The following is a 23,924-nucleotide window of genomic DNA, read 5'->3' as shown; positions in this document are numbered from 1 at the left end:
ACAGACTCAATGCTTCTCCATGAGAAAACTTACGTGATTTGAATATACTTACGAGATAGTGTCAAATCCATTTGATTTACAGTTTACAGTGCTTTTAAAACTCTACTTTATGGATTGTTATTCGAACATTTTAAAACAACTTTTTTGTTCTCTTTATTGCTATTAGTCTCATCTTTTCAAATGCATCTTGATCAATTAATCCTTAAGCAACTGGGGAATAATTTTTAAAGCAATTAACTTCTCATGTTTTCTCTTGTCCTTCAATTCATCTTAATTCCATCACAATCGTGATCACTTCCTAGAAATTGTCATTGTCTAAACTCTATGAAAACACTGATCTATTTTATAACTTAAATGTTATTTCTCCTCTGAATCGCCAAAACCATAGCTCATCAAAAATTCAAATCATTAAACTCTGATTGCACTTGTGAAAACTACTAGTATCTTATGACTACGTGCCCTGGAAACAGGTCACTCAGATTCCAAAACCACTTCCATTTCGAATGGCCTACAGCGAGTTAAACTGTTTTCATTTTTTTTAATCTTTCAGATTAAAATATACCAAAAAGTTCCAAATATAAAAGTTCAATAAAAGCAGGCTCTCCTACTTTTATTATATTCTGGCAATTTAATGTAGTTTAAGCACACCTGGACAGACTGCCCAGGTCTGAACACTAACTCTGTCATTTATTAGCTCTGTGACTTAGGCAAGTTAAATTACTTAACCTCTCTCTCCCTCGACGTTTTGTTTTTTTTCTTAGAGATAACTAAAATGAAGACAAAACTAGCACATACCTCATAAAGTTAGTGTGATGACTAAAAGTAACAAAGCTAAAACTCGCACAGAAATGAACTGGCATATACATCAATGAAGCTCAAATTATCCTTGATACCACATAGTATTTTAATGATTTTTCTGAAAGTTTCATTATTCTAAAGCTATTTTAGACTATTGCTTTTTAAAAAATAATCTAGTTAGATGTTGATGTTATTTGGCTTTTTCCACCATGTTATTTCACTAAATGTGTTTCAAAGAAAGCAATCCACATCACCGCATCCACCATTATCCTTCTTAGCTAAACTCTTGAAATCTTTTTAAAGAGAGGAAAAATTCAGATTAATTCCTACCAGATCAGATTAATTCCTACCGGAATCACAAATGAGATACATAACTCTTCCCATTCCCAATTTTTCTGCCAAGCACTGGTTATAGTCACTGAGGCTTCAAGTATCTCCTGGTCCTAAATTCCTACTAAACAATCAATAGGACTATTCACTTTGCCTGATACAGTCAGTAATTCCTTAGTAACACTACCTGTTACTCTACAAGATGCCTCAAATATTGCAAAACTGACTCACTGTCTGCAAAAAGTTAGGATTAAATATGACAAGGAACATTTATTTGGCAGAATTAATCATTATTTACCACTTTTATTTCAGAAGAAAATAACAACATGTATTAATATTTGTGCCAGAAACTTTACAGACATTATTTCATTTAATTCTGTCAAGCCTGGAAATAGACTGTCTTTCCTAGTTTATAAATCAACAAAGGTTTACTGAGTTTAAAGTAATTTGTCTATACGTCAGTGTCTCTTTTGCTGTCTTATGGACTCTGTGAGAGAGGGAGAGGGTGGGAAGATTTGGGAGAATGGCATTGAAACATGTAAAATATCATGTATGAAACGAGTTGCCAGTCCAGGTTCGATGCACGATACTGGATGCTTGGGGCTGGTGCACTGGGACGACCCAGAGGGATGGAATGGGGAGGGAGGAGAGAGGAGGGTTCAGGATGGGGAACACATGTATACCTGTGGCGGATTCATTTTGATATTTGGCAAAACTAATACAATTATGTAAAGTTTAAAAATAAAAAAAAATTAAAAAAATAAAGTAATTTGTCCAAGGCTACAAATCTGAGCAGATGCAGTTGGGATTCACAAAAATTACAGCAGGTTATTTTCTTGAGGTTAAAGCAGTGAAGATACTTTCTGAGAGACTTACTAACTTATTTACAATTAGAATCCTTACCTAGGGCAGTAGGAAAGTGTTTTAAGAACAGGTAAAACAGTACAAAGATTTACCACTTCATTATAAACATAAATTTCTCTCCATCTATATGGATCTAAAAGTCACGCTCAGTACACACATAAATGAATGCCCTGTACATTGATTTCATAAGACTGATGCAGAACCAAACAAGCCCACAGCTTACCTTTGGTGCACGCACACAGCCTGTCTGTGCCCGAGCAGTAGATGACAGAAACGAATGCGTCCTGTTCCTCAGTGCCCTCCTTTTTCGGAGGTTCCACTTTGGCCAAAATTTCAAAGTTTGAAAGATCTAATATTTTTACATATCCTCCCTGAGTGGTTATGACCAGGTGTCCAAGAGTAGAAATGTCAGACTTTTTTCCTCTCTCAACCCCGTTCTTCGCAGTTAACTGCATCTCCTCAGGAGGTTCCTCACAGTCATCTTCTCGGTTATCCAATATATCTGGTGGAAGCAAAATGAGCGAGGTAATTGTGTCCTGGGGATCTTTGATATGCTGGATTTTTATTGGCTCCTCTTCTAATGTCACTATCCGAGTGGCATAATTCATTTTATAAAGTATTAAATATCCACCACTAATGTTCCTCTGCTCAGGTTGAATTATCAAAGGAGTCTGTACATCTGCTGGTGATTCATGTTGAATTATACTAATATTTGCACCATTCACTGCAGCAAGATTTGATTCCAGCTCACCTTTCCGTCTATTACATAGTGCAGAGTTTAATTTATTTAAGTTATTCAAGGCCTCTACTTGATTTATTGCACTCAAGGATTCAACAGGGCATGTCCGCAGTCCTATCAATAAATGAATTCCATCAGCACAAGGAGTTATTGAGTCTATACAAAGATTCTCCTCCTCTGCAAACTTTGGCAGCCTCAAGCACTGAACCAAAGTCCCAGGCTTGGGAAACACAGAGTTCCACTTCTCAGAATCTGGAGAGGTAAGGTTGGCTGCTGCATCTGCAAACTGCTGAATGTAAGTCACAGGAGGGTCCTGCAACAACAACTGCTCCTGGCTATCCAGCTCCATCTCAATGATCTGTGGAACCGTAAAACCATCATCATGCAAACTTTTACTCATTATATTGTTCATCTGTGAAAAGATTTTTCCTGCTTTCTCATCAGATTCCTTGATGCTATAAAGAAGCAAAATGGGTAAAGTCCTCCTTACCAGAGGAGAATTTAATTCTGAGTTAGTGCAGGATTCATTGTCAGTTGACCCTTGTTCTGATATACTTTCACCCTGAGTTCTGCTTAAACCATCCAGTGACCTGTGAGAATTACTACTAATGGGTGAGGTAGCAGGAGATTTATAGGTTAATAAACCTCCAGCTAATAAACATGGAAAGGGAATGTTGTGTTGTTCCTGGTGCTTCTCCTTTGTCTTTTCACTCTTAGAGCTGGTTAAGCAAGGATTTGCCCCAAGTTCTTCAAGATCCTTAACAGTATCTTCAAGCACATTTGCAACAATCTCCCACTGAAGCTTTTCTGGCTGCTGGAGGATGCTGAGTGCTGTTATATCAAGGCTCACTTCCATGGCTTCCTTCTGTGATGTATGCCCTTTGAAAAGGAACAATATTCATTACAAATGACTTTGTGAATGTAAATCAAAATCTGTAGTATAACATTTTCATTAGTTCTCTTTTAATCATCCAGTTGATGCATTTTAAACACATTAATGGAAGAATTTAGTTCTTTTACAGGAAATTTAATCCAAGCTGAGATGAACCTACTCAGAAAAACCATAGATATTAAAGAGTCTCAAAAATCATTTTCAATTCACAATACACTCTCCTGGCAATCTGTGAACAAAATCCTTTTTTAAAAAAAAGAGCAAGAGAGAATAAACGGGTTAAGTATGAAGAGATTATTAATATCATAGTAACAGACTTCTGCCCTTCAATTCTACACCAAAATTACACTCAATACTATGCATCTGTTCTTTATGCACTTTGCAGAATAGCCATGAAACATTACTATAGTCTCAGTTCATCACCTCTTTCCCACTCCACATGCTAATTATCAGCTGACCGTCTTAGTATGTAACAGTATGCAATTTAACTCGAACCTCAGCTCAGAAAAATAGTAACCACAAAAAGTTTCCCAAATTTTTCATTTTAAGTGAAATATAAACATCTTCTAGGGCTTCTCTGGTGGCTCAGTGGTAAAGAATCTGCCTGCCAATGCAGGAGACACAGATTAGATAACTGGTGTAGGAAGACTCCACATGCAGTGGAACAACTAAGCCCGTGCACCACAACTACTGAGCTTGCACTCTAGAGCCCGGGACAACAACTGGTGCACCCACACTCCACAGCTACCAAAGCCCCCATACCCTAGAGACCATGCCCCGCAGCAAGAGAAGCCACCGCAATGAGAAGCCTAGCACAACCAGAGAAGAGCCATGCAGCAAAAAAGACCCAGGAGAGCCTAAAGAAATAAACAATTTAAATGTCTTCTGTACTATCTGCTAATATTTAGTTCATTTCAAGTCAACTACATTACATTATTCCTATTGACTTTTTGTTTATCGTGTACTTCAAACTATCCCCTTCAAACAGAATAAAGGTCATTCCTCAGTCTCAATTCTCCAAAAATACCATCTCTCTCTACACAAAACCCTGACGTAGAGGTCAGTCAACCTCTTAACCAGGGATAATCTCGTGATACTAAATGCAAAGTTTCAACTCATCCTTTATTTTTCTCAACAGCACAAACTATCAGGCAACAATCTATTACAAACAATAATATAAAAAATCAGTCTACGTAACTTGTGGAAATGAAAAAAAAAAATTGGAATTGGCTTTACAATTTTAGATTAAGAAGAACTCAGAAAAGGAAGGAAATAAGTATAACTCAAAGTGAGTGCACAGAAGTTTGAAAGTTACCCAAGTAAAGGAATGAACAAGAGAGATTTATGGAACACCAAACATTTGAGTTATATTGAAAGCTCTGTTTATACCATTTTGTTAACCATTTCATAAACAGTATCTTCAAAATGCTAACAGCTTTATCAGGACTTCTTTATTTTCTGAGCATAATCTTCTTATTTCATATAATGTCACTATTGTCATCTAAAACAATATCCATGTCTCACTAAGCAGAAAAAACTTAGTTACAAACTTCACAATTTAATTGTACTAGTAAGTTGTTTATTTAACCACTCATTTGAATATATTCGTATGCAGTCTTTATATTGCCATGCAATAATTACATATATTTACTCTATGAATTCACTCATTTAGACATGAGGTTGAAAGCTGACAGTGAGATTTTTATAACATGTAATAATACACTGTAACTAAACTGTAACTTACTTGATAAGTTATGATAGGAAATTGCCAAGAAAAAGCTATTTTAGTCTGTGCACATTTTAAAAGAAAATAAATTAACCATTAGTTACATATATTAACCACAGTTAAGACAATATTCAAAGCAAAGGTCATGTGAGATGAGAATATCCATTAAAAAAGAAAATGTAACAGGTAACATTACTACTCTGCTGCTTCTCAACTATTTAATCAATGTCTAGGACTCTACATTCCCCTTATAAGATTGGCAAAGCACAGTGACAACTGTCAATACTGCAGTTAAGGAAAACTGTGATCTTTACTTGCCTCAGAAGTTCTCAAACCAACTGGACCACAAAATAAATTTTTATAAAACACACCTACAAATATCCTGCAGCATAATGTTCTTCAGATAATCATGCTGGGAAACCCTTCTCTACCCTGCTTACTGAGCTGCTGTCAGTCCCACAGTTCTACCAGCCAACTTCCAGGGGTTTAAATTACGCATATTCCTGAACCACCAAATTTCAATTTGAATTGTTCTTCAATCTCTTGCCAAACACTTCCCACTCTACAAAAGAAGGTGCACTCCTTAATTCTGATACGTGGACCAAAGACCAAACTTGTCTTTCCTGTATCATCTAGATACTTTCAAAAATCCTTAACTTTCAACTAAAAAACAGATAAAAGTCTCTTAAGTTTCCATTTACACTTTTGAAATTAAGAAATACAACCTATAATTCTTCAGATCATATCATTCAAATTGATGGGATGAGCTTAGAGCTAGGAAATGTAAGTTGTGAAACAGCATCTATTACTTAATTTTGCATACTTCAAGAAGACAATACATTTCCCATTAATATCACAAGCCTTCATAAATTCACCAATAGTCTCTCAATATAAAATTAGTTTAAAAGGTTATACATATTTTACTATAAATGAATGAACCACTTACAAATCCTCAAAGCAAGTAAAAATTCTACACTGGAAGGATTTTTTTTTTCTCATACCACAGCTACCTAGTTTCAATACTATATAAGGACACCACTCCCAACCTTAAATGAGGTATCATAGAAAAGAGTCAACAAAAACATACAGTAATATTCTAGGTACCAGGAAGTGAAGAGGACGACAGAATCTAAAGGAAGTGTGAAAGATCAAACAGGCATTGATGAAAAATATAAAGGTAAAAAAGGGATAAGGAAACAGATCAAGATGTAACAATTACAATTTCAAAAATACCTACTGAGATCCTTAGACCAAGAGGAAAGAGTTAAGCAACAGCATACAAAGGAAAGATTAAAGTTAGAATAAAAAAATTTAAGGGCAGAAAAAAGAACATTTAAACATTTCACTTTACATAGGAAAAAACGAAACCCAGAGAGTTTAAGTGACTTGACAAGACCAAAGACATTTCATAAGAGTTCAAGCTCTAACCAGATCTCCAGATAAGGAATGACCAGTGTATTCTTGTCAGATGTTTAAAACTGCAACAGTAGCCCTTTCTTGGGCCAAGGGGTAACAAACTGGAAAAAGAGCATACTTCATCAGACTACATTTTTAAATGCAATCAATTATTCTTCCCAGACCTAATTACACATTTGTGTTATTATTCAGGGCAGTTTCCTACTTTTCTTAATTTTTTCATTCTAAGAACTACCTTAAAAGATAAATGAAGGTGAATCTAAAAATCAGTGCAGTATTTTGTTTGGTGGCTTTAAAAAAAAAATTTACAACAAATTAGAATTAAGAGCATCTGCTACACTATACTAACTTTTGACATATAACTTTTAACAACCGAACTATCTTAAACCAAGTTTCCTCTAAAGAGATTTCATAAGTTATGTATGTTGTTATTTCATGATACTGACATTAGAATACAGCTAGAATTTAATAATGGTCACTTCTTTAAAATAGTGGCTACTGCCCAAGTACTGTGCTTCACGAATTTTAATCTTAGTTACCAAATTATAAATAAGAGATTTAAATATCACTATTTTATACACTAGAAAATGCAATCGGACTATAATAAATGACAGAGTTAGGATTTGAATTCTGATACAATAAAACTATTTTGAGATGCCTTGCCTATAACTACATTAAAATATGAAGCCTTTTATACCCCTTTGCCCTAATATTTCATAGAGTTTTCTTTTAGGAATAAGAAATCACTAATTAATAATTATTAATTATGGATTTAAACATTACATTTATTTAACAACACAATACAGTATACAAATAAACTGAACATATTGGGAAGAGTTTAATGTCACTGACTTACATGACAGAGATTTTGTAAGATTCATTTTTAATTCCTTTAGCGCAAATAAGTACTATTTAAATTTTTAATATGAAACTACATATACATTACTAATTCAAAATCTGATACATAATTGAGTTTTCTTTGTATATTAATGGAAATTTAGACTTTGTACTCAAAATATAGAATTATTTGGTATTTAGCTCTACCTAGAAACTAGATAGAAACTATATCGGAGAAGGCAATGGCACCCCACTCCAGTACTCTTGCCTGGAAAATGCCATGGATGGAGGAGCCTGGTAGGCTGCAGTCCATGGGGTCGCTGAGGGTCGGACACAACTGAGAGACTTCACTTTCACTTTTCCCTTTCATGCATTGGAGAAGGAAATGGCAACCCACTCCAGTGTTCTTGCCTGGAGAATCCCAGGGACGGGGAAGCCTGGTGGGCTGCCATCTATGGGGTTGCACAGTCGGACACGACTGAAGTGACTTAGCAGCAGCAGCAGAAACTATATAAATGCAAGGATATAAAAATAGATTATCTAACATTTTTTACATACCTGTCACAGAATCTGATCTGGAATGCTCTTCACTGTCTGAATCCTCCAGTAAATCATCACTTTAAAAAGACAAATTAAAAATTTCCATTTCAAAACAAAGTACACATGAGAAAGCAAAGTATAATGTTACAACCATTATTTCGTGTCTAAAACGTAAGCATCACACAACTAGCTTATGTAATATGTAAGTTGCCTGAAACCCTGATTACACTAACAGTGAATCATCTGAAATCATTAAATAAATGCTTGCCTGAAAAAAGTGTGTAATCTCTAAAAATTTATAGTCGAATCTGTAGGATTTTGACAACTGAATAGGTGTAGACAGGGATAGTTTGGGTAAATAAAATGAAACAAAACAAAACAAAACAATAGCTAATAAAATCAAACACAAGCTTCCAGTAGTAAAATTTTAATAACCACTCTATTACTAGGTACGGGCTTCCCTGGTAGCTCAGATGGTAAAGTGTCTACCCGCAATGCGGGAGACCCAGGTTCAATCCTTGGGTCGGGAAGATCCCCTGGAGAAGGCAATGGCATCCCACTCCAGGACTCTTGCCTGGAAAATTCCATGGACTGAGGAGCCTGGTAGGCTATAGTCCATGGGGTCAGAAAGAGTCAGACACGACTGAGCAACTTTACTTTCACTTTCCCAGGTGGTGCTAATGGTAAAGAACCTGCCTGCCAATGCGGAAAACAGAAGTGACACAGGTTTGATCCCTGAGTCAGGAAGACCCCCTGGAGTTGGGCATGGCAAACCACTCCATTATTCTTGCCTGGAGAATCCCATGGATAGAGGAGCCTTATGCGCTACAGTCCAGAGGGTCACAGAGTCAGACATGACTGAAGTGACTTAGTATTCTACTCCTGAATTCAGGAAAGTTATACCTTAAAACCAATTAGAACAGCTGGGTAAATATGTGTGTATAGAAGTGTTTTCACAGAAACACGCATTCCCCATTTATGTTTTGCTCTTGGTTTTATTTATTTTTTGCTTGTTTGGGAGGGGCTGTTAAGAAATCCTTGACACGCAGGAAAACTACTACAACTTAAGAGTCAAGACAATAAGACAATAGCTGCTCTTTTGCTTTCATTCAAGTAGCCAAGAAATTGCTAGCCTCTCTCTTTGCACCCAATTTTATTCTCAGTCTCCACTGTTAGCAGATAAGAAAAAAAGATATAATTACAGAGCACTCCAGCACAACATTAGGCTGTGTCTGAATGAACAATCAGCACGTTTATAGTAGTTCTAAAATTTTGATAAACTACAAAAATTAAAAGATGCAGTTCACAGGAAGGAAAAGTAATTCTCCCTTTTTGAAACAACAGGCTGCACATCCATCTGAAAGAACTGCTGCTGCTCCTGCTGCTGCTGCTAAGTCACTTCAGTCGTGTCTGACTCTATGCAACCCCATAGACGGCAGCCCACCAGGCTTCCCCGTCCCTGCGATTCTCAGGCAAGAACACTGGAGTGGGTTGCCATTTCCTTCTCCAATGCATGAAAGGGAAAAGTGAAAGTGAAGTCGCTCAGTCATGTCTGACTCTTAGTGACCCCACAGACTGCATGCAGCCCACCAGGCTCCTCCGTCCATGGGGTTTTCCAGGCAAGAGTACTAGAGTGGGGTGCCATCGCCTTCTCCTCTGAAAGAACTAGGCATTTATAATGCTATTTTATATAAAATATAACCTGGCAATCTCCCTTACAAATGCTTAAAGTAACATCTGAAACTGGGGTGGAGAGAGAGTTGCTTAGATATTTTTGACAGAATTTCTGTGTTTTTTTCAACTGGTAGTAAGTAGCATAACCAATTTCATGCTATAACTTAAAAATTTTTAAAAAGGATGTGAAAAAGATAAGCTCCTATGTTAGCCTTAAGCTATTCAAATACTAAATGGCTAGTCTCAGAAAAATAATAAAGATGCTTGGAAAAATAAATCTTAAGAGGAAATATTAATGACTGGGAATTTATCCAAAATAAAGAAGTCCAAACCAAGAAAACACAGTAGATTTTGAGAATTTCTGCATCAAGAAAAATAGTCAAATTATTACCCATCTACACTTAGATAAAAGATAATCTAGTAGCAGTATATTTTAAAGACAGAATTTAGGTGTTCTGAAGTTACTAAGAATGTTACAAAGGGTTGCCAGATAATTGCCTTAATTAAACCACCAAAAAAAAAAAAGGCTTTATTGTGAAAGTTTTCAAAATAGTATTTTGAAAAATATATTTTACAGAAAAACACTCATACTGCCATGTGATAAACTCATGAGTAAAACAACTAAACTGTACACTTAAAAGGGTGAATCTTATGATAGGTAATGATGCATCAATAAATTTCTTTTAATCACATGGATTAAAAAAAAACTACACAGCTAAAGGTTAACATGACTTGATGGTATGAAAATGGAGACTCCATTCAATTTACTTCCATGTATTCTCCAACATTTCTACAATAAGCATGCATTTATAGCTGACCATTAAACAACACACAGGTTAGATGTACCAGGCCTCCCTGCAGTGGAAATTCTGTGTATAACTTACAATAGTTGGCGTTTTGCATCCATGGTTCTGCATCTACAGATACAACTAACCATAGTTTGTGTAGTATTCACTTTAAAAAATAACTGGACTCACACAGTTCAACACTGAACTCATGCTGTTCAAGAGTCAACTATACTTACATAATAGACACTAAATTTACTAAAGTCTTTTACATGAAATAAAACCTTTTGCAAAGTAATAAACATGCAAAAAAATATATGAATAAGTTTAAAATGCTTAGTTAAGATTATATGTGCTAACAGTACAGATTTATCTTAGTTTTGGTATATAACTAAGATATACAACAATATAAGCAACTTTAGAGTTAACTCAGTAAATTTTTGCCAATTTGAAAAACATAACATACAAATGAGGCATCTAGACAAAATGTTAATTCGTTAAAATTAAATGTGTCCTTGGGACTTCTCTGGTGATTCAGTGGTTAGGAATCCGCCTTCCAATGCAGGGTTCTCCACTTCAATCCCTTGTTAGGGAACTGGGCAATTAAGCCCATGCACCCACAACTAGACAGGCTGCACACCACAACTATGACTCGATGCAACCAAATAAATTAAAAATATATTAATTAAATTAAACACATCCGAAATATTCCTTAAATAAATTCAGAACTAAGACAGATGTTACCTACTAAGTAGAAACAGACAAAAAACAATTTATAAGCAAGCTATACTGTAATACTTTAAACTTCTTGATTAAGCTTTAACTTAATTCAGTTAATGTACTATTTCTCAAGCTAATGAAACACAGTATATTTTAAAATAAAATATGCTATTATATATATACTATATCTTGTGCCTCAGAGGCAGAAGTGGTTTGATTCATTATATCCAATACCAATCCAACAGGAATCCTGCTAACCCTGGAGGAGAGAAAGCAGGGATAAAGGTCTTGAAGCTCCACCTCTTCAGCTTCCTCCAACCACCAGAGTAATCTTTGTAACCTTCTACCCAAAAAGATTTTAAGTCTCTTAAAAAGGCAGGCAGAGGGATTTATATCTCAGTCCCAACACACTAGCTCCTGTCCACCAGAAATACTGGGTATATGTTTACCTAAAACGTGAAACACTTTACCAAGGTTTGTGTGTGTATCTGTATAACCTTAAAAGTACATCTTGATTCAAATTTTAATCCTCAAATTACAAAACTCTGGAGTCAAAAGTTCTAATTAAGTCAGTGTGTTCAGGACATACCAAGTTCATTATCTTCTATGACTACTTTTCCACTAATTTCTAAGAAAATCAGAGATCAAGCAGGATTCATTTTCAGTTCTATTGGCAAATATGGTCAAACTCAAGACAACAATGGGTCAAGTGCTTTCTCATTAAGCTCTCACAGGGACTTGAAATAACTGAGAACACCATGATGCTTTAATTCAGCCTGTTCCAGAGCTCAGACCACATTCATTTACAGACCCATAATTTCCACATACTATTAGCAACAGGGACTAGACATTTAATATGCAGTGAATTTTCCATTAAATAATGAAAAAAATCTCCATTAGTAAAGTTTCACTACCAAACAAACAGTGAGGTAAAATGATTAAATCACTGTGGTATAACACCAATCACACATCAGTAACACAAGAAGCCCTGCAAGTGAAATGATAGATCTCCAAACAAGACATCTGATCACAGTTACACAGGCTCCATTTCACATTACTGCCTTCAGAGTCTTACAAAGTGGTAGCTGCTATTGCTGAAGACCAGCTGAGTGGCTTATGGAACCTTTCATTCTGCCTCCATGGGACCATCACAAATGTTGCTCTATAATCCAACCCAGTTCAGAGTTACAAGTGCAGCGCCTCTTGGGAGACAACTAGGTGACGTGGGATTACACTCTGATTCTCTCTCCCCTGCACAGATCAAATACAGCCACAGAAATCAGGAAGCTCTAGAAAGGCTGAATGGAAGAGAATCCAGCACAAGTCTACCAGAATCTTTCACTGGCAATGATTATTGTACAATGATTATTGTACCTCAACTCACTGCTGACTACTAATACATTTAAATAAAAATTAGATTATCTAGCCTAACCACAGGTTATTTCACTATTGATTACCATTTCTATATTTTAGGTGCTAATGAAAAAAGGAGAAATGAACCAAATGATTCAACGGCTCTATGAAAAGAATTAGTAGAAGGTGAAGTTACAAGTCTAATCCAAGGATTTCATTATTTAGAATTTATATTTCAATGGAGTGATTATTCCATTGGTATGGATTGAGACAGAAAATAAAATATGTTTTACAGACTATGGTGTTGGTGAATGAAAATTTATTTCAGGAATTATACTGTTTCTTTTGGATTTCTAACCAAACAGTGACTCTCTAATCTCTTGATCAAATGCCTTCTGTCTCTTTTATTAGAATTAAGAGAATATACACTTTAGGAAGAGAAAACAATTAATTTCCATAAATATTATTAAAACAAATTTACACACCTATCTCCTTCCAACTTTGGTATATCTGAGCAACTAGAGGAGTCTTCCAGCCATGCCAAAGTTGGTCTCCTGGATTCAACTGCCGAGCTTGGTTCTCCCGACAGAATAAGCTGTTGTACAATTGCTGGATCATACGCATTAATTTCAAACTTTAAGTGCACCTAAACAAATAAATGAAAAGCCTAAATTTACAACTGATTTTTTTTCAGTTACTATTTTGTTCCTTCAAAATTAAAACATACCTTCATAAGTTTGGAAACATCCCATATACAGATCTTTCCTCGTTTTGTTGCAGCAGCTAAAAAATGAGGGCAGCTCCCGGACCCAAAGCAAGATATTCGGTCAGTTCCATCCGTGCAAGGAAACTGTGCAGGACTTGTTGCAAGAGTGACCGACAACGGTACATTCTGTGTATGCTCACCTTTCACAAACGGGCAGTTTGGGGAATGTCTCTCGTGTTCAGACCTTCACACAAATTAAAAAAGGGAAAGTTTACTAAGCAACTAAGCTGTTAAGTCTGTAACGCTAAAAGAGAACTCTATGATATTTTTTCTTAAAAAGAAAACAAAAACAAATAATTTAACCCTGCATATTCACTGAAAGGACTGTTGATGAAGCTTAAGCTCCAATACTCCGGCCCCACTTGATACAAAGAGCCAACCACTCATTGGAAAAGACCTTGATGCTGGGAAAGACTGAAGGCAAAAGAGGGTAGCAGATGATAAGACGGTTAGATAGCATCACCGACTTAACATGAATTTGAGCAACCTCAGGGAAATAGTGGAGGACACAGAAGCTTAGTGTACTAAAGTTCACGGGGTCACAAAGAGTCAGACAGACATGACAGCAACTGAACAACAACAACATTCTTTAATTAAAGACTCAAATACCAAAACTTTCCATTTTACTAAGATCACTAACATATTAACCACTCACTTTAACAACACTGCACCTACAACTTATCTACATCCATATATAAATCCTGGACAATTTGTAGTACAGCAAGGTGTCTAACATAAATGCTTTTACATGGCATCTCCAGGCACATGACATTTGAAATGGATCCCGTCACAACTAAACCTTATTTTTCCTCTTTCTAATTTCACCTGAGTTTTAACTTTTTAATTAAAATTTTATTTTAATAAGTGACATTTGACTATCTAAAATATAGCAAAAGACACACATCAAGCCTAATACCCAACCCCAGTAATCTCCGATCCCACCTCCAGATAGCCACTATTATACTCCTAAAATATTTTTATAAACTTATACCCATATATATACATACAAAATAAACAGAGTTTTCTTTAAATAAACAGCTTATTATACAGTTCATTCTACAACAGCTTTCTTGACATAATAATGCACTGATGATGATTAATAGAGAACTGTTTATCCCTTTAACTGTTGGATCAGTCAATTATATGAATATATTTTATTTCTCTAGTCCCCTCCCAAAAGGCGTGTAAGATTTCCCAGTTTTTCACTACAGTGACCATTCGTGTTGTGCATAAGATGGTACCTGATAAAACGCATTATACAAATGTTTGCTATTATTACTATTTCTATTAGTAGGGCCTCAGGGTAGTTACGTAAAAGTGAGGTTCCAATACATGATCTCTAATGTTTAACCAAGTTCTCAAATTTTATACACCAGAACAGACTCCCTAGAATTACTTTAAAATTAGAAATGTATATCATAAGGCACTCCTTCCATGGACTCCCTATTGATGAGCTCCCCACAAAAGAACAGGCTGAACTGCTAAATTTAATCATGCTTTTAAAATTTATTTTGTCATAGCCTTCTAGTTTTCAGTCAGAGTACACTTCCATTCTTTGGCACTTCTAATATGTACAGACCTTGGGAAATCAAAGACCTTAGAGATCCTGTATGCCAAGTGATATGACAGAGCACAGACAGCATTACCTCATTCTCTTAGAACAGAGGCAAAAATAGAGATGACAAATGGCAAGAGTATTAATATACAGATCAGAAACATAAAATATAGAAGCACTTAGCCTATTAAGCTCAGAAAAATCAAGACTCACCAAGGTTCATCAGTAGGTTCCCAGCAAACGAGACATACACTGCAAGTGAAACACATGGCTCTGTCATCTCCAGATGAGGCAGGCTGCAAATGTGTAAGGAAAACAGAAAAGGCCCATCAATATTAAAACAGCTTAATAAAAATTCTTCTAAATAAGTTCATAATTTTAGGTAAAATTCCATATTGAGGAAAAGAAAATTAGCCTATACTACTAATATTAGGCTTCAACAATATATTTTTAATCCCCAAATGTTTATATATTTGCTGCTTTGTTTGAAAAATTGTGTTTCATCAGCAAACGACCACTGAATCAAATATGCGGACACACAGCCTCAATCTCTGGTCCAGCATCTTGTAATTGTATTGCTAAAGTATTTTAAACATAGTTAAGTGTACAAGAGGAAATAGTCTAACAGATTTATTTTGAAAAACTGAATTCTATGCTACTACATAAGCAAGGGTAAACATAATTTTTATGTTTAATAAAAAATAAAGTGAACATAATTCATGTAACATTCTTTAAGTAAGACAGGACAAAATCACACACACACACACACACACACACATATAAAATCAAAACCTGAACTAAAATATACCTTTGAAAACTAAAATTAATATTTCTGAGTACTTACTCTACTTCATGCTTACTATATCTTAAAGTGTAAATATATTTTTTAGAAGACTGAGACTTATCAGCCCCGAATACAGGTAGAAGATTCTAGAAAACCTATGATTTGCTCTCTTTGAAAAAAATGGAATACAATGAAAAACAGCTAAATGGAAAAAATATCAAGGTGTCACTTAACAGAGGCTGTTATATGGAACAATACCAAAAAATAAGGAAGAAGATAAATTATTAGGAAAAATAGTCCTTATTCAATCCTTAATTTAGTGAAATAATTTCAATAATTCTAATACTAGCCAGTCTCCAAACACATCTATCTTTAACTGGAAATCTGACGGACTTTGAATCAAATCTTCAAATATCTTGGTTTTCTGAGTTTAAGGTACTCCAAGAACCCTTTAAGATAATGAAGGAATAATTATTCTTAATATTCTTTATGACAATAACTTCATGTATCCAAAGTTTAATTTAGTTCCAAAATTAAATAAGCATGTCTTATGTAAACTGACATGTAATTATTAATTTCTTAGCTTCTTTAGCAATGGAAAACCACTGGTGAGCCAGTAAACACTACTCAGTTGACGCTTCCTTTAAATGGTTTATTATGCCAATCTAAACTCATTTTTCTTAACTTGCTCTTTTACTTGACTGGCTCCGTGAAGTTTTCTATAACGTCCCATTCTCATGTCTTTTTCTCACACTCATCCTTACACTGTACACCTTCTTTTCCTACATAAAATTATGACTCTTTCCCTGAATTATTTCTCTTTCTACATTTCTTTCATACATACGTATTCAAGGTACACTGCACTACCTGCAAGGCTGCTTCCAAAGCTGTCTGACACATGGGTAATCCGTATTCCAATACAATTAAAATGTCAAGAGTAACTCCCATGTACTGCTATTATCGCACTATCTTAACATATATACTCCTCTGTCACGAATGCGTAAGTCAAAACTGAAAAACACACACCTAGAGAGAACACCTCTCGAGACACAAATCTGGAGAATACTGCCTGTCTGCTGATGATTATATATAAAAACAGATTAAATATTATATTAATATGTAATCTGTAAGAAAATAGTTATAAGGCATTAACTCAGTTATTATTCTTTTTTTAACCTTTTCACCTTTCATACACAGTATGTGATATAGGAAATAGCCAGTTAGTATTATGATCAAAGAAAGGTGTAAGAACAAAACTCACATTACAGACAGACAAGCACGGAGCCATGTACATAAAATAATACATACGTCTGAAAAAGTATTAAATGTTGACGGTCTTACTAAAGGCTACAAATTCACATTGAAAAAGATTTTTCGACAGCCTTATTTACCTGATGATAAAATCCAGCTTGAGCCATGGGATCTGGCTGTGCCCATCTGTACCCTACATGAGGCCATGAGGTAAACGTCTCCCGTCTGTTAGCTTCACTATACATCAATGATCTAAAAGTAAACATACTTTATGTAAACAAAGTTAGGCATCAAATTACAGTGACACTGTTACTCACCACTGAAAAAAAAGCTTACCGGATTATCAACAAAAACTGAGAATGTTTAATGACAAAGTTCAAATTTGTTTTATAAATTTGAAATAAGTTTTAGGAATTTCCCACGAACAGAATAGGGAAAAAGAAACATGATAAGATGGCTGCTGCTGCTGCTGCTGCTAAGTTGCTTCAGTCGTGTCTGACTCTGTGCGACCCCATAGACGGCAGCCCAACAGGCTCCCCCGTCCCTGGGATTCTCCAGGCAAGAACACTGGAGTGGGTTGCCATTTCCTTCTCCAGTGCGTGAAAGTGAAAAGTGAAAGTGAAGTTGCTCAGTTGTGTCCGACTCTTCGCGACCCCCTGGACTGCAGCCTACCAGGGTCCTCTGCCCATGGGATTTTCCAGGCAAGAGTACTGGAGTGGGGTGCCATTGCCTTCTCCGGATAAGACAGCTACAACAGATAATTCCATGGGTAGACTAAATTAACCAACGTTGCATAATAGCAATCAAAGAGCAGAGAATCTGAAAATGTAGAGGCACAGAACCCTATGCTTTCATAAGTGACAAATTTTGCATAAATGGATAAAACCACAGCCAAAGGAACAGTAGTTTTACCCCAATCATATTGAAAAAGTATATTCTAGTTTAAGGTTTTTTTAGGTAGAAAGCAATTTTTATGTTCTTTCTCCAGAGAAATCCTTTTCCAGGAAATCTATACTTACAGGGGATTATAAAAAAAATGAAATCTTCACGTTTTCATTAACATAATTAGCTCACTGAGACTGAACCTGCAACAACAATACCAGAATATCTTTTTAAAACAGACTATCAAAATTAGAAAAAGTGGACAGATTTTCTGTCTGAAAACATGAAGATGTCTGTAGCCTGATCAAGCAATTATTTTTTTTTTTTCCAAATCAGGACACAACTATGAGTTAAACCTAAATCTCATTAGCAGTATTACAGGAAACTATGTACTAATTTAAGGGAAGAATTTAAAGAAAAGTATTTTTCTGGTCTTATAGTGATGAATTTTACCACTTTCTTTTATTGAATCAGTTTCTCTTCTGTGGTAGGAAAAGGAACTTTACATACTTGGTCCTTTCTTATTTGAAGCTGTGTGGACTTTTTCTAATTTTGATCGTCTGTTTTATAAAGATATTCCAGTATTGGTGTAGACCCTTACTCCGGAGAAGGCAATGGCACCCCACTCCAGTACTCTTGCCTGGAAAATCCCATGGGCAGAGGAGCCTGGTGGGCTGCAGTCCAGGGGGTCGAGAAGAGTCGGACACGACTCAGCAGCTTCACTTTCACTTTTCACTTTCATGCATTGGAGAAGGAAATGGCAACCCACTCCAGTGTTCTTGCCTGAAGAATCCCAGGGATGGGGAGTCTGGCGGGCTGCTGTCTATGGGGTCACATAGAGTCGGACACGACTGAAGCGACTTAGCAGCAGCAGCAGCAGCAGAACCTTACTCAAACCTCCAACAGACCTCAGAGTTCAAGGTTTTCATAAGCGTTCCTAGAATCGTATTTAATGAAATAAAAACCACAGACTACATCAAAATTAGTACTTTGAGACATTTTAACACCTCCAGAAACACTGAAAATCCCATCTAATGAATGCATTTTCTAAAACAAACCATTCACCACAGCTTACACTGATTTCTTTAGAAAGTCTCCTACTGATTGCAAAGAAAATAGCTCTGAAATTATAATCTAAAGATAGGCAGGGCTCTCAGACCAGAAACACTGATTCTAAGTACATATCCTTCCTTTTTTCCTCTTCTCCAGACATATTGCAAAGAATATTATAATGATAGCCAAAGACATATCACATGACAGTTAAGATTAAAAAGGGCAGTCTCCACATTTTGCCCAAAAGTTAGAGACAGCAGGGTTACTATGGAATATAAAAATACTTCCCAAATGTTAACAACCAATAGAAGTTACTTACATAATAAAAGAAACCACTTAACAAAAAAAGGGCAACTGATTAAGCAGTTTCGGTTTACAAAAGGATAAACTAAAAAATACTGCAAACTAATATAAGAGAATATGGGAATTCCCTGGTGGTCCAGTGGCTGGAACTCCACAGTTTAGGTGGTGAGAGCCTGGATTCAATCCCTGGTTGGAGAACTAGTATCCCACAAGCCATGTGGAACAGCCAATTAAAAAAAAAAAAAAAAAAAAAGAGCTATATTTAAGATAACGGAAGTTAAAGGTTAACTCATTCACTAATATTTTTGTTACATCAGCACGTACTCTTTATAAATGTACTTCAGAAAACAACATGAGCAGATCAATTCACATTCAATGAAAAAGTGAAAATGTAAAATGTTACTGCTGCTACTGCTACCGCTAAGTCACTTCAGTTGTGTCCGACTCTGTGCAACCCCACAGACGGTAGCCCACCAGGCTTCCCCATCCCTGGGATTCTCCAGGCAAGAACACTGGAGTGGGTTGCCATTAAAATGCTACATGGGAAGGCAAATGTGAACTTCACAAAATCACTAAATGTAGTAACTCAGCAAAATGTTTCTAAACTTCAGTACTGATAAATATTATCTCAAATAAAAATCACTTAAATTTTTCAATGAATGCACTAATGATTTTAAGTTTTCTATAAAGCAGAACTCCCAAGAAATCTCTATTGAAGAAAATAATGACTGAGGTATAACTTTCTTAAACACTTTAAATCCAGAGCAGGCAGCATAAAAACCTTAATTCAAAACTGCCCTAGAAAAACAAAACAGACAAAAAGCCCACAAAATTGCCCTTAGTGCTTTTTTAGCTCTGCCCACTCTTTAAGAATATTCATCTATTTGGCTGCGCTGGGTCTTCGTTGCGGCAGGCAGGGTCTGTAGCTGCGGCAAGCAAACTCTCAGTTGTGGCTTGTGAAGTTTAGATCCCCCACAAAAGGGATCAAACCTAGGCCCCTTGCAGGGGGAGCTCGGAGTCATAGCCCCTAGGCCACCAGGGACATCCTTAACTCTGTCCATTTTTTAAGTAGGAAATAATATATGGCTCTTATATTCAAATTCTGGGACGGTGTTTTAATTTACCAAAATTTATGCCAAAGGTCACAAAATTCATCACGGCAAAATAATTCTTATATATTGAATTATATATATAATATATATTACATATTGAATAATTATAATATTAACAACTCAAATGTTTACTAAGCAATTACAAACCTAGAATTTAAAAAAATATAGCTTCATAATCCTCTTAAACACTTTCCAGGCACCAAAAGAAATTGTTTAACAATAGCAATTCAAGGAGTAGTTTACTTCATTTCAGTTTTTTGATCAAAATAAAAATCTGAGTGATTTTCAAAAATATTTAAAATCATAATCAAATTTACAGTTATTCTGTTAATCAAAACACTAATCAATTCAATGTTACTGTCACATCTCTTTATAAGCAAGTTCATACCTGTCCACAGAACGGCCTGGCCCCACCCCAAGTTCTGGACGCGCACTAGGTAAGAGGTAAGACAATCTGTCCATCACTGAGGAAGCCACAGGTAAGGCAGCAACATTTTGATTGATTTTCTTAAGTTCATTCACAATGGCACTGGCAATGGACTTCAACACATGATGAGGAAGATGAAATGTAACTGTGGCCCACTGAAAGAAAACAGGAGTGTAAGCAGAAGAGAACATACTCAACAGTTTCTACCAAAATACTGATTTATACACTATAAGATAAATAACTATTTATAGTCTCAAGTCAGTTTACTCCATTAACTTATAATTCAAAGTAAGAACCTGCTATTACATAAAAAATGAAATTAACCATCCTGAAAAAGAATGTTTAGACCCAGATGAGAGAACTCTTACTTTGTTTCTAGACGTAATCTGTTCACAGATTCAGAGCCTTTTGGTTGGAAGGGAGGCCAAATCCCCTTGAGAAAGGATCCCACAATGATGCCCCAACTCTCCACTGTAAATCACACCCCAAGCCTTCCTCAAAGGCACCTGAGGACATTCACTATAGTCACTGTGCACTAGGGAACGGAAATGCTGTGTGATATTCCAGGCATTACAAGAGAGGAACACTGAACTGACCTAAAACATCACTGTAGTCCATTAATCAAAGTGGAGACTTATGGTGAAGTGACTACTGGAATTTTGGCCCAAAGCTGTCTCAGTGAGCTCTGTGGATCCCCAGATCTAACTTGTAGCTATCTCTCTAGCTCCCAAATATATAACTGGAAGAGAAATAGAACAGGAAACTAGAAAAATTCCTACACTGTTCCTCTGATCCTCTTAGACTACTAAAGGAAGAAAAGTCAAGCAGGAGCCCCTAGAACTTTCATTTTTTTCCTACAAAGCTACTAAACTACAGCAATACCACATTCTGAGGAAATTTATGAGATTAATGTCACATTAACAGACCTGACAGAGGGGTAATCAAACTACCTCAACTCCAGTTAACTGACCCACTGGCCCATGCAAAACGTAAATGGATCTTGAAGAATGACCGTGGATAGTAAAATCAGGTGTACTTCAACTGCAGCTGATATTTCAGATGAGGTATTTTTACTGAAGCAAATTAACAAATCCCTTGATATTTGGTAGGCAGTTACAATTCTGTCAAATACCTTTTGGTCTACACTAATTTTAAGGACCATCCAAAAGTAAGCTGCTTTTACCTGGCAGAAACAAGAAATCTGCACAGTCTTACCCTAGGACTCATGCTCTTTACCAAAATCTAATCTGCAGAGACCCTGATCAACCCAACATCCTGCAGATCAGCACCTTGGTCTATTGTATTAGTAACATCACAGTAACTGGTCCAAATGAGGGGAAAGGAGCAAGGACCTTAAATGCCTTAGTAAGACACATGCAAGCCAGAGAGAATCAATATCCCCAGAAAAACTCAGGGTCCTAAAATCTCTGTGAAGTTTCTAGAGGTCCAGTAGGCTAGGCGTGTCAGGATGTTTCCCCCAAGGTGAAAGAAAAGTTGCTACAACAATGAAAAGAGGCACAATGCTCAATGGGCCTAAGTAGATTTTGGATCCAGTGTTCAGCATATTTGAGAATGTTGCTGTAACTCAATTATCAAATAATACATAAGGCACAAAATAAGAGGTTCCTCAGCACACCCAGGCTGAATCACAAGATGCTCCACCATGTGTATCTTGTGAGCATATTTAATGACACTAGAAGTATCTGCTCCAAGTAAAGATGCTGTAAAGACTCTCTGGGACAATAATGTAGCAGGATGCTAAGACAAAACCATGCTCTCTCCTGTAAATAATTCTTCTCCTCTAGAGAAACAGCTCCTGGCCTCTTAGTAGTTAGTTCTCATAAACATGTGTCTACCCGTGGGACAAATGTGCATGCAATCAGAGCTGTCCATCACAAACTAGATGTTATCTGATACACCAAACCGTATTACTGGGCATGAGGGCTAGTATTCATTAAGCGGTTTATAAGAAACCAATCTTGAGAAAGTCCAAAAGGCAATTCAATTTTAAACCAGCTGAATAATCAAGGAGCTGAGATTTCTACAATACCTATTCTGACAACAGCTCCTTTCTCATTCCACACTGATGGCTTCACAAGGAACTCCCTATGATGGGATAACTGAGGAAGAAAACCTTTAGATCTGACATAGATGGTTCTCACGTTATGAAAGTGCCGTACCAAAGCGGATGGCTGCAACACCACAGTCCCAATCAGGACAGGGATGAAGGCAAATCTTTTCAGTGGGCAGAACTTCAACCAGTACATTGGACTGTTCTCTTTGTCTGGATTGAGAAGTGACCAGAAGTAAAGGTCCTCACTGAATAATAGACAGTGGCTAACGTTTTGGTTGGATGTTCAGACATCTGGAAAGATCAGGATTGGAAGATTGTTAAAAAGGAAGTCAAGGGTAAAAGGTCTATGGACAGACCTCTCCAAATAAACACAGTATGAAAATATTTGTGAAATATGTGAATGCTTATCAAAAGACATCCATTATAGAGGAAATGGACAAATTATACACAGTTTATGAATGTCACTCACTCTTTCGCCATAACCACTCCAGTGCTTGCTCAATGAATCTATATGCAAAATGCCATGGTAACAGAGACAGAGGGTATGCACAGGTCCAACATGAACTTACTCTCACCAAGACTAAGCAGGCTAACTGCAGGCCTGCCAATAGCAAATACCAAAGTTGAGCCACCAATGGGACACCGTTTTCCAGAAGAAACAGCCAATTACCTGATTGCAGGTTGATTATATTAGATTTCTTCCATTATGGATTGGACAGCAATTTGTCTTTACTGTAGATACGTATTCTGACTGCATTTATCTGTTCTGCCCACAATGCTTCTGCCATAATATTAAACCACTACAAAGTATTCTATACAACTTTGCTTTTGGCTTCTCAGTAAGAACGCACTTCAAAGGTGGGGGGAGGGGCTTGGAGGTGGGGAGGTACACGAAGAAGTAGGGGCAACAATGGGCTCTTGCCCCATGAAACTGAACTGTCTTACTGTGGTCTCTTACAGAAGATGACCTGACGAAAAAGTGTGGGCCCTTCCAAAGACTCATTTACAGTACTAATTGGGAGAGATGCGTAAAAGTGTGGAGT

General features: G+C 36.4%; 1 protein-coding gene across 8 annotated transcripts in view; it reads right to left on the bottom strand.

The window, feature by feature from the left end:
- The window catches only part of BIRC6 (baculoviral IAP repeat containing 6), a 212,862-nt gene that overhangs the window by 152,589 nt on the left and 36,349 nt on the right, over positions 1-23,924 (bottom strand). For all 8 annotated transcript variants that reach the window (XM_025260851.3, XM_025260853.3, XM_025260852.3 and 5 more), the window contains exons 4-10: positions 20,769-20,962; positions 17,171-17,282; positions 15,209-15,291; positions 13,402-13,624; positions 13,160-13,320; positions 8,161-8,219; positions 2,216-3,610 (exon numbers count right to left, since the gene is read on the bottom strand). In XM_025260851.3, the coding sequence (XP_025116636.3) occupies positions 2,216-3,610; positions 8,161-8,219; positions 13,160-13,320; positions 13,402-13,624; positions 15,209-15,291; positions 17,171-17,282; positions 20,769-20,962 (2,227 nt within the window). The remainder of the gene's footprint in view (positions 1-2,215; positions 3,611-8,160; positions 8,220-13,159; positions 13,321-13,401; positions 13,625-15,208; positions 15,292-17,170; positions 17,283-20,768; positions 20,963-23,924) is intronic.

This window comes from Bubalus bubalis, chromosome 12 (assembly GCF_019923935.1).
Source record: "Bubalus bubalis isolate 160015118507 breed Murrah chromosome 12, NDDB_SH_1, whole genome shotgun sequence".
Lineage (NCBI taxonomy): Eukaryota > Metazoa > Chordata > Mammalia > Artiodactyla > Bovidae > Bubalus > Bubalus bubalis.
This window is presented reverse-complemented; position numbering and strand designations above follow the sequence as displayed.